The 12,674-nt window shown below is 50.5% G+C and overlaps 1 protein-coding gene across 1 annotated transcript in view; it reads right to left on the bottom strand.

Moving 5' to 3' along the window:
- Positions 1-12,674, bottom strand: part of LOC140390318 (uncharacterized) — a 408,192-nt gene that overhangs the window by 66,138 nt on the left and 329,380 nt on the right. Inside the window, exon 78 of the mRNA XM_072475373.1 lies at positions 5,951-5,977. Coding sequence (XP_072331474.1) covers positions 5,951-5,977 — 27 coding nt within the window. The remainder of the gene's footprint in view (positions 1-5,950; positions 5,978-12,674) is intronic.

A 12,674-nucleotide genomic window follows, 5' to 3' on the forward strand; every position in this document is an offset into this window, starting at 1 on the left:
GGTGGGGACGCAAGGGTACAAAGCTGTGTCCTTTGCTGAGAACAGCACACTCATCCTCAGAGAAGGGAAGGTCGGAGGTTATGGGGAACACGCGGCAACAGCTGGAGTTGGGAGAAATGGGGCAAGCGGGATTCGGACTGGTAGAGCGCCTTGAATGGGAAGGGGTGCTGATACTGGGAGAAATTGGGTGCGAGGGATTGGGACTGGTCGAGGGCATAGTCTGTGGTGTTGCTATATTGCTGATGCTCGCGTTCCTTAACATCTGCAAGAAACATGAAAAGATTCTTGTTAATACGTCGAATGATGCGAAGGATCAAATGAAACTGGGGACAGAGACAGATTTGAGGAAGAGTAAGACGGTGCTGCTGGAGAGACATGTCGAGGGTCTTCATTTGGCGGCGCATGACCCTGAGTGTGGCATTCAGGATGCAGCCAGAGCAGCAATTGGAAGAACGTTGTATATCGTGGAGGTACCTGTAATCCTGGAGGTTACATGCAGTGTGGAATTTAAGTTGAAATCTCCGTGGGGTCAGTCGGAGATTAAGTTAGTCACTGAGGAAGGAAATACCTGCTGAGACTTTCCCGCATTTTGTCTTTCGTTTCAGATTCCAACATCTGCAGTAATTTGCTTTGATATTATATAGGGATGGGGAGTCTAACATCGGGAGGGTAAGGGTACGTCGGTGTGGGAGTTGGAATAGACATCCTAAGTGGTTTCAAACATTGATCGGGTGGGGTGGCATATCTGTAGGAGCGCGCACATGCATGGGATTATGGCCATTGGGAGATGGTTGCGTCGAACAGTTTAAGCTCCCAGTGTTGGACATCGATGGGAGGAAAGGGGTTGGACATCCGACTGAACAAAGAACAAAGACATGTACAGCACAGGAACAGGCCCTTCGGCCCTCCAAGCCCGTGCCGACCATGCTGCCCGACTAAACTACAATCTTCTACACTTCCTGGGTCCGTATCCCTCTATTCCCATCCTATTCATGTATTTGTCAAGATGCCCCTTAAATGTCACTATCGTCCCTGCTTCCACCACCTCCTCCGGTAGCGAGTTCCAGGCACCCACTACCCCCTGCGTTAAAAACTTGCCTCGTACATCTACGATAAACCTTGCCCCTCTCACCTTAAACCTATGCCCCCTAGTAATTGACCCCCCTACCCTGGGGAAAAGCCTCTGACTATCCAAAAATGTAGAGTACCCAATTCATTTTTCTAATTAAGGGGCAATTTAGCATGACCAATCCACCTCCCCTCCACATCTTTGGGTTGTGGGGGTGAAACCCACGCAAACACAGGGAGAATATGCAAACTCCACATGGACAATGACCCAGGGCCGGGATTGAACCTGGGACCTCGGCACCGTGAGGCAGTAATGCTAACCACTGTGCCACCGTGCTGCCCTAAATGAAAGTGGAGAATGTGGGCATCGATCCCACTACCTCTCACATGCTAAGCTCGCGCTCTACCATTTGAGCTAATTCCCCCAATCTAACATTTAGCAACAGGATCGAGAGTGAATTAGCACAAAGAGCGCAAGGGAGCCTAGCAACTGCACCGAGGCACGGACGGGATTCGAACCCGCGATCTTTGGTTTACGAGACCAACGCATTTCCTCTTGGTGATAAGATAGGACACAATGGAGCTGTTGTTTCTTGTAAGGTGGCATCGGAGTGTGGGGATTAATCGGGTGGTGGTGGAACACATCCCGTTTGGGAATAGGCGTCGATTTACGTGGTTGGTGATTTTTTTTGGGGGCGGTTCATGTTTTCTCGGGGCTAGTTTACCAGTGGGTTCGGATGTTGACCTGGAAGACGCTCTTGCCCGAATGCACAAATTGGACGGGAGGAGTGTTTCACATATATATCGGGGCTTACGGCTAAAGAGGTGTGCCACATTGGTGAGGGAAATCCTGGAGATGTAGTCAGTGTAGGGATGGTGGGCATAGTGACACAAAATTTGGGTCCATATTTAGAGTCGTATACAAGGATCGGCCTGAGTTTCTAAAATAGTTACACAGAGATTAGGAAAGATTGCATTTTTCTAACTTTTCCTGAGTAACTGTTCATGCAACCCTGGCAGAACCATCCCAAGTCAAAGGTTTAAATCGCTTGTTTGGATGGTGCAGAGCACTTGCAAATAAATATTTACCTCTTCTGGGCAATTGCGGAGCAAATTCTTCTCTGGAAAGTTCCGAGGTGGAATATCCAGCGCAACCATGCCGCTACCTCTAAATGTAACCGTCCGAGCCCAGAATATATGGTCCAAGATCTGCAGATTTCCAGACAACGCGGTTGATAAATGTATATTTCAGTTCTGCTCCAGAATAGAACCAACGGATGCAATTCAAAAACAATCGCGCTCTCTCGGCAGAAATTGGCAGTATTTTTGACAGAGATCGTGAGGTTGTGGAACTCTCTTCCCTGTAAGTTTGGAGGGCGGTGTAATTAATATCTTAAGGCTGAATTTGAACATGGAGCTGGATTGTCCATCATGTGACGCAGGGATCGGGAAACACAAGTGGACAGAAAATTGAGCGTGAGCGCAAAATGGAAGACAGCGCCAGGCAACAGCCAGAATGCCATGCTCCAATGGTTCGACTGCAGCGTCAATCCATTCCACTCTGTACGCCAGCGTGCGCAAACAAATTGCACAATAAATTCCATTGGCATATCATTAACGTGCCCTCCCGGCAATTTAGCTGCCCCGTGATGCTCCACCTCATCTGGCGGTTTTTTAAACCGGGAAACAAACTCTGTGGCTGCTGATGGACGGAGAGGGGATACGAAAATTGTCCAACTTCGCTGAAGCATTCTGACAGTTATTCCGCTCGCCTGGTGGTTGCCAGGATGTGGGTCCCGGGCTATTTGTTTACGAGCACGGATTACCATTTCTACAGCCGCAAATACTGCCATGCGGCTTTGCACGCTTCAACAGTCCACTGTAATATTTGCACCTCGTGTCATAAGGCTGTCTCCACAGGCCACGCCCCCTCTCCAGGAACCCTCTTCGTAGCCCACCCAATAACCTGATGGCCATGCTACAGAGCAATCGGTCCATCTCCTTGGCTGGGATGAATGTGTGTGGGATGGAACACCAACATGCAGCTCCCGTTGGCTGGCTGTCCAGAGACCAATCCTGACCCCCAGTATATCACACTCCAGCGTTCTTCAGAATTGCACTCGTTCCACGTGATGCCTCTGCGAGCCTATTATGACGTCCTGAATCACTCAGTATCTTACACTGTTTCAGGGCGCTGAACTCACGCAGGTCTGAAACGATGAATCTGGCCCACTATCGGCAGCGTACACCCGCCAACAGATTTCCCATTGACAAGAAGCGAGAATATCTGGCTGGATTCTGCCATTCTGTGGTAATGTCCCCACACCGGACTGGGAATAAATATAGAACATAGAAAAATACAGCACAGAACAGGCCCTTCGGCCCATGATGGTGACGTTTTACGCCAGAACCAATGTCGCAAAACGACCACCGGTTCCCAAATTTGCGGGAAGCTAGCAGGACGGCAGCGTAGAGCAGGGCTCTAGCTGCCCATACACCCTGGAGAATTGCCAGGTCCGTGATCGTGCATGCACAATGGCCACGTCGTGCTACAGGGTACGGGCCGCATGCGGACCCAGCCTGCGAAATAGTGGCCTCCTTTGACCTGCACGCACACGACGGACCAACGCCCCCCCCCCCCCCCCCACACACACACACACGCACACACACGCCCAAACCATGTGCCCACAGCCCTGAATCATTTTGCCGATTACCGCGGACCGATCCTCCCCCAACTGCGGCGTCGCTGGACTGTGTCTGCAGCCGCCATGCCGAGTTCCCGAGGGGCGAGACTACGGGCTGCGTTCTTCGCACCCCAACGCCAAAAGCGCGTCCAGCGCCGGGTCGGAGAATCCTGTTCCACGCATGGATTCAGGTACGGCGTCAGTTCCTCTGTTACCCGGCCCCAGAGAAGGGGCATAACCAAGGAGTACGCCGTGCCACATATCACCTACCTGCGGCCATTGCCAGATGCCCGCCCCGACATTCCCCCCCACCCCTCCCCCCCATCCCCACCAGCCGAAGTACCGACGGCGTGGACCAGTCATGGTCCTACCATTTGGGATACTCGCGTGTTTGCTGTAGGCTCAGTCCACGGCACCCATGGTTGCGGACGAGCCGATCAGAAGGCAGGCAAGGTCCTCATATGGGACCAGGGTATTTTCGAGCGGACAGCTCGGGACGGCTGCATGGCTTATTGGGGACTGGGGGACGCAGTCATGTGCATGCGCAACTCTGACCTGGAAGTGCGCGGGCCACAAATATGTGGACATTTGAGGCCAGCTTTTCTGGAGAAAAAAGTCACAGTTTTTACGACGACGTGGGGATATACTCCCTGAAACGTAGAATCTAGCCCCACATATGTCCTACGCCGGCGGGAACTCGGGCGTTCGGGGGCGGATTTTCGGGGGCGGACCACGGGCAACGTCCTGACCCCGTCTATATGTGGTGCAGCGCACTCTGCGAGTGTGTCGTTTGGAGGAGGTAGAGCTTCAGAAAAGTGTCTGAATTTCTTCACTTTGTTCCAAACTCGAATTCTGCGGCCAATCGCCGAGCGCGGTTTCGGTATCAGCAACCGGCGAATTCAGTCCATAATATCCAGTCGCCAGGGACTGGCGCGTCCGATAATCCAGTCCAGGGCATGATCTTGTGTGCATTCATTGTTTTCACAATCAATTAGCACTGTGCATTCTCATAATGACAGATGAAAGGCTAATCAAAGGCAGGTATCTATTCTCACGTAGACTGCAATGAGAATAGCATTTCAAACATTGCAGCATTTGTTCTGATTGCCAGCTGCGTGAGAACAGGTGATAACAGGAGTCGCAAAACAATACTAACAATCCTTGTGAAATAGAATTTCCAAAATCAAAATGCAACCTCAAATATTCTGGACAACGGAAATAAATGGCGTACAGCAGACGACATAGAATAGAGAAAAACGAGCCGAAATAATAAAATGTTTAATCAGAAGCTCTATAATACTTACGGGAGACATCAGGGGTAGAATTGAGAAAATGGTAGGCCAAAAAGAATGATATTGACCATTCAATGCATTCAAGTTGGAGACAAAACAGAAAGTGGGGAAGCAACGGGGCATTGGAAAACTAAATGAGTATAAACGCCTTCAGCAGTCAATGAAAAGATGATTTTGATGCTATGAAAAATTCAGTTCCGGTTCGTAATCCCCTGGATGGTCGGAAATCCTACAACATAATGAGGATGTTTCTAAATGGTACAAGCAATTTTAGAAGTCATAATTTGCAGAAGAAAGGAAAAGCCATAACATATTTCGTTTTGAGTAGATATTTAATTGCGAATAGAACTGCATGGCTGACGTTTACAGCTCTGTAGACATTGTTGAACTCTTGCTTTTTTAAGTTGAGTAACATTTACTCCAAACGTCCTATTATTTTTGTAATTCTGCATTTTTTTTTCTTTGTGTTTTGGTTGTTGACGCGAGTGTGGCGGGTTTTAATCTGGCACAAATGGCAGTTGTTGGTGATGACGTTCATGCCAAAGTAGACCTCTTCTCGGCATATCATAATTTTTTTAAATTGCAATTTCCTATCTCTTTTCTTTTCCATTCACTTCCATAAATTTGTCATTTTCCACCTTCCTCCTAATCTCGGTCTTTGTATATCCTTCGCCTAATCCCCGCTCTTGACCATCTGTACTTTCTTGAAGCATATTATTTCTTCAACGCCTTTCCATTTCTGATGAATGCTGACCCGCCTGAACTGCTAACACTGTTTCTATCTGTTATGATACTGCAAGATCAAATGAAAAGCGTTCTCGATAATATTACGGAGGTGTCCAATTTTTTGGCGATTATTATTACCGTTTTTAAATTATTTCGGCAGAAGTATTCTCCGTCACTTACCAATTTGAGATTGCTTCACACGTTGTTCTGCAGTTAAGTAAATAATATCAAACAATTAGAACTGTATAATGCAAGAATGCTCTTGCAATTTAAAGTGTTACAATGCGAAGCACTGCGTCAGCAGAAATATGTATGTTTTAACATTTAATGCTGACTTGATCCTGATGTTTTTGCTTTCCACGAATCTGTAATTCTGTACACTTAGCTTATCATATGCACATGCTACGAAATTCCCTATCGCAGCACATTTTTTTCAGGTTAAACACACTCACTGCTGAATGTTGTCAGTGACGCTCGATAAGTTAATTTTCAAATGACGATCGATATTTCCTTCAGTGGTAAAAACAGCACCGGTTTTGTAATCAGAAACTTCAAATCCCATAAGTGAGTTTCCCCCAAAGCAAACCGGAGGGCCATCCTATTTCCCACAATGCACGACCTACCAACAACTGCCGCAGACCTATCCACCGTCCCTCAAGAGAACCCTTCAAACGGATGACACCCCCAGCGCCGCCTAAAGCGGTTGACACCCCCAGAAACCCCATATATATGGAGAATCCCCAGAGAGACACCTAGAGAGAGAGATTCGCGAAGGAATCCCACAAATAGGGAGACCGCACAAGACATCCAGAATGAGGAACCACTGGAGAGCCGCTACACAGGTGGGCCTGCGAAATCGGAAGACCTCTCATTAAAAGAGACGCTCATACAGCCCCCTTAATAAAAGCATCCCCGGCAGTAACGTCCTGGATAAAGGAAGCCCCCAGATAGGGATACTCACACCCCAGAGATCCCCTATATATGGAGACGCCTCACAGAGATCCCGTGTCTCGCGACACGCTCCGAGATCCCATCCATAGAGAACCCCCGAGACCGCTAATTAAAGGAGCCAGCCATGGAGACCAGCTAACTGAAGGAATGACTCCAAAAAGCAGACCAGCATCTGGAAGCTAGTATTTACTTACAGCAGGAGAGTAAAAATAAAACAACTACTGATGTAACTCTCACCTAAGGATACACCAGCTGCCTCAGCTGTCTGTTTTGTGGCGTCATTCCTTCAGTTAGCTGGTCTCCATGGCGGGCTTCTTTAATTAGCGGTCTCGGGGGTTCTCTATCGATGGGATCTCGGAGCGTGTCGCTAAACAGGGGATCTCTGTGAGGCGTCTCCATATATAGGGGATCTCTGGGATGTGAGTCTACCTATCTAGGGGGCTTCCTTTATTCAGGACGTTACTGCCGGGGATGCTTTTATTAAGGGGGCTGTTTGGGCGTCTCTTTTAATGGGAGTCGGGGTCTTTCGATTTCGCAGCTCCACCTGTGCAGCGGCTCTCCAGTGGTTCCTCATTGTGGGTGTCTTGTGCGGTCTCACTATTTGCGGGATTCTTTCGCGAATCTCTCTCTCTAGGGGTCTCTCTGGGGATTCTCCATATATATGGGTTTTCTTGGGGTGTCTACCGCTTTAGGCGGCGCTGGGGATATCATCCGTTTGAAGGGTTCTCTTGAGGGACGGTGGATAGGTCTGCGGGAGTTGTTGGTAGATCGTGCATTGTGGGAAATAGGATGGCCCTCCGGTTTGCTGTGCGGGAATCTCACTTCTGGGATAAGTTACAACCATGGCCAACGTCGTATCTGGCACGTCAGGGCCACGCTGTCACACATCTGCAGCAATCAGTGCCCATCTGACTCCTGGCCCGGAGAATCGGGAATGGTGAAAGCTTGGGATTTCTCGTGCCCGGCCCGCTAGATGGATGCAAATGATTCATAAGGATCTATTTCCATTCACTAGCTTCCTCCGGCTTGCATGCTGGCGGGAGCATGGATCCCAACTCCAGCAAAGGGCCGGAGCACAACGGTGGCTTTGGAGACTAGAGTTCGGCCGGTCGCCCTTTGCTCCGCGCATGCATAATCTCCGTTCCCGTTGGGGCGAGGCGCAGAATCCCCCCCCCCCCCATGTTTAGAGGTTCGTTTTATCGTTTAATGTGATGCCGGCATTTTTAATCTCTTTCAGCAGTTATTGTGGATTCCAAATGCCCTTTGACCTGAGCGTCATTTTAGAATTGACCAAATTGCTGTGGATCTGGAATCACATGTCGGCCAAACCATGCACTGAAAGAAGGTCTACGTATGGGACTTACTTTTTATTTGCATTATTCAAATTTCGCTATATACCGTGGTGGCATTCGAAAGGGCTTCCCGGAGCATCACCCTGGGTCTCTGCATTAGTCGTCCAATGAAAGTAATACAATTCCATATAGAAATGCGCAGATAATATTTACTTGCATGTGTCGATGATGGAGAAAGAATAATAAATAGATTTTCCATGTTAACATTGCATCAAACATCCGAGCCTGTGGTCTAAAAATAAATGCTGAAACCATGGAGTAGCTGTTAGATATGTACGGCACATGAAACTAAATTGTTTAATTGCGAATACAGATTGAAAACTTCAAATAGATTAAAGTATATGCTATTAATAGAATATCGCTCATTTCAAGCGCTGTATAAAATTAAGAATAAACGGCAAAATTCTGACTTAAAAGCTGGCCAGCTGCGGTTTTGGGGAAGGGGATAGTTTACTCTCTCGGAAGTTCCCAGGTCAGGCTTTCCCTAACAAGTTTCAAGAAGGGCTAATTTTCCCTGAACAATTGCACTGCGCTGGATAGTTCAGAAATGCAATCGAATATGTTAACTTCGATCATGTACTGCCAGCTTGATACCGATGCCATCCTGGATCTTCAGTGACGCATTTACTGGCACCCAGGTTTGATTCAAATATTCTACTCCGTTCATTCCTCTCCCCCCTCTCCCCAACACCATGCCGAACACAATACTGCTTCCGGGCCTGAATATGGCGTTCTACTTCATTCCGCCCCGGTCCGTCTCATGGTGTCCCAAAAGCTGTTTTTTGTAGATCACATGTCTCGACTCCGCCAACCATGTTACTACGTCTGCTGTCTGAACTCCCGCTTCTCATACTTTCTCACTGCAATTTGCCTTCTTCATAAATTGCATTGTGCAGCTCTTTCTGTTACAAAGAGGGCGAGCCTTACCTCAACTAGTTCAAGTGGTAGGTGGGGCTGCGTTTCGCTGCCCCTCTCTCACGCAGCCTGAGAGACGGATATTTGCCAGAGATGCTCAGCTCCCGGCAGCCTCGTGATTCTAAGCCGCCTGTCGTTCGCTGTGGTGGATTCTGTCTTCCCGCCGTTTGTCATTGGGAAATCCCACTGCAACGACACCACGAATGTGAACCCCAACTACCGGATAATTAACGGCCAGTGTTTTTGGAATTTAGACGAATATAAGCCCGTCCAGAGTTGCTATCCGGCAGTAAATTTTACCCCGGGGACCTTAAGGTTAACCAGCAATTTTCAAAACGAACAAAAGCACTTCTTACTCCAGCTTTACTATAAAAGAAAAAGATTGAGCTCAGCACAGGGCGTCCCTCAAACCATCGGAAGCGAGGTACCAAACACACGTTCCACATCGAATGGCCCCACCCTCCACCACGGACGACCCCACTCCTAATCCCGCCCACACCGGATTCCCCATTGACACCACAAGAGCTCCCGCGCACCCCGAATAAATCGATGCCCCCCCCCCCCAAAAAAAACAGCCTGTGCAAACTTGAGCTCATTCTACTGCACCAAATTAACTCCCCCCAATACACGCCAGCTTATACTCATGACCTCCAACACGCCCGTCAGAATTCCCTACCACAAAAAATAGCCACGTCCACCCACCAATCATTCGATGCCGGAACAGCCCACTTCAGAAATCAAGCACACAAACTCTCGATGTCGGAACCACCCACACTTTCGATGACCTACCTCCACCCGCACGTTTTCCCCGTTGTCCAAACCTCTAAACCTGCCATTGTCCACAGCCCTCGAACCCATGGATGAACGAAAATCTTACTCTGAACCTGCAAACTCTCAGAATACGCCCCTTGTCTGAATCTCTGAAGACACGACGCTCAGCCCCCGATGTCCATCTATTCAACCCCAATGTTCGAATCAACTTCCATGTCCGAACTGCCCAGACCACTGACGTTTGAACCCTTCGCACTGCCGGATTATCTGGCGATGTTTGAGAACCCCACCTCAGCCTGATGAACAAAACCTCAGCCAATCTTATAAACAAACCTCGCAGTGAAGTCCGAGCTCCCCAACACCGGGGCTGGGTTATCCAATGTTGAGACTAAGTGCTGACGCCGGCGTCAGGCAGTGGTGGTTTATGACAGCTCAAACACCAAAACAGTGCGCGGTTCAGAAAATCGAACTAGGCTAGCGACATCACCACGCGGAATGCAACTACCTCCAAGCGAAATGGCGCTGGGTTCGCCGGGTCCGTGATTGCCGCACATGACACTCATACGCCACAGCCACACTTAAATGATCCATCACTCCACACAAACCATCCCATTCAACAAGATGGCTGGAAGGAGAGCAGAGCCACGGTTCAGGGACGCTGAGCATGAGACCCTAGTGGAAGCGTGTACGTGAGAAGGATGGCCCTATACCCAGGCCAGGGATAAAGGACACCAGGCGCCGCCGTTCGCCGTGCCTCGCAGCAGGTGGCAGACACAGTCAGCACCGTGGGCAACGTCGTCCGGACTGACATCTAGTGCAGGAAGAGACTGCACGACCACCTCGGGGCGGCCAGGGTGAGAAGGCAAGGCTTTGCCACCAACCTCCCTACCCCCACACACATTTAACCCGTGTACCCCCCCCCCCCCCTGGGGACGGCCATAACCTCACCTGGTCCCACATGCCTGCACCCATGCCAGCTGCAATGGCCGGGTTCCCTGGCTACTGAGGCCATAATCTAACCAACCCCTGGGCTGCATGCGACGGACTATCTAACATTGTCAGTGTCTGTGTTTGCCCCCTCCCAGGAAAAGGCCACGTACAACCGCCAGGAACGGGAGAAGACCTCACCATGGGGAGCAGAGGGCACCGCACATGGTCTGTGCTAGGAGGAAATGGAGGTCCTCTACGTGGAGGTCGGTGGCGGCCGAGCAAGTGAGACCCCCTGTTTAGTTGCAGCTTATCGTGGCATCTGTGTGGATACCCCCCACATCCCGCTCACCCTCACTTTTCAACCGCACACTCCACACCCCTAAAACCTCAACACTTGCCCCTCACTCTCCACCCTTCACCCCCGTCCCCAGACACCAACCCCGCCCCAAGCCCTCTCCCGTCTGGCTATCCACCATATTGTCGTCCTGTTTCTTATAGGACCTGCCGGAGATGGGCCCGGTCCACTCGGAGACCCCCGCCAGTGCCAGGTCCGTTGTCCCCCGAGCAAAGACGGGGAGAACAGCCCGAACTTCAACCATCCACCGAGACTCAGGAGATCCTGGAGTTCGGATCGGAGATGGACACAAACTGTCTGTCACAGCTGTCTCCGACATCTTCCAACATTTCCTGGACTATGACGCCAGTTGGGCACAACAATGAGGAGGCTCATGGGACACTATCTGATGCGCACCACGCAGTCGGTACGCTACAGCAGGTGGAGGCAGGAGCAGACGAGGTGCCAGAAGCACGTGGGGCAGCCCGACCCCAGCAACCAGCTGCTGCCCTGGAACATCCAGTCCCATCTACAGTGGAAATGCAGGCAGGTGTCACTGAATAGAACCAGAGGCTGGGGTGGGTGTTCAGCAAGATGTCCACTGGAAAGGCGTTGGTGCCGGTGTACTGCCCCTGCTTCGCGTGCCCGCCCCCTCCACCCCTCTCTCCCTCCCCGTACCTCCCGCCGGCCCTATCAGGGACCCCCTCGCCGCACCCAGCACGTCCGGTGTTTGAGCCTGCAGCCCAAAGTCACTCTACGCCATTTCCTGCCTCCTCTCTCTTGCTCAGCAGCCAAGATACCAGATTCTCCATTTTTGTAACCACAGGCGAAGCACGCCGTCGGCAAATCGGCACATCAGAGGTGCTGAATATGGTAGCATGGTGATACAGTGTTTTACCATTGCTGCCTCGCGGCGCTGAGGTCCCAGGTTCGATCCCGGCTCTGGGTCACTGTCCATGTTGAGTTTGCACATTCTCCCCGTGTTCACGTGGGTTTCACCCGCACAACCCAAAGATGTGCTGGGTAGGTGGAGTCGTCCCGCTAAATTGCCCCTTAATTGAAACATATTTAATTGGGTACGCTAAATTTAAAAAACAAAAATCAGAGGTGGTAAGTTTTCCAAGATGGCGCCGGAGCGAGGCGACACTCTGCGAGCTCTCCCAAACAGATCCACTTTTTGACTGAACCGATACACGTTCTAATCTTTTAAAAATTAAGTCTATAACTAACATTATTACTAGCCTCTCTCTCTTATCTTCTCTTGCAGGCTTGAACATCCTGCGAGGCCCGTGGAGACCTTTTGACCCGACCCGACCTGACATCTGCGACCTGGAAGAAGATCGGGCCCAAATCGGAAGTGAAGCCCCGACCTCGATTTGGAGCCGACCCAGACCTCCGAGCTCCCATCCCGGTCTAACTACCGACGCCAGCCCCCGGATCACCTTGCCCAGTCCCCGGAGCTCCCAACCCGACCCTCGACGGCAAGACCCAGCCCAACGCGACCCCCAGAGATCCGCCCAGCGACCAGACCCGGAGAGGCCCGCCCAACAACCCGACCTACCTGATGATGGAAGAAAGAAAAATCCACGTGGAGGCTCGAATGGGCCTACTTCAAGATCCGACCCCAGGAGCGCCCAGGGAAGGAACAGAC

The sequence above is a fragment of the Scyliorhinus torazame genome, chromosome 14 (assembly GCF_047496885.1).
Source record: "Scyliorhinus torazame isolate Kashiwa2021f chromosome 14, sScyTor2.1, whole genome shotgun sequence".
Lineage (NCBI taxonomy): Eukaryota > Metazoa > Chordata > Chondrichthyes > Carcharhiniformes > Scyliorhinidae > Scyliorhinus > Scyliorhinus torazame.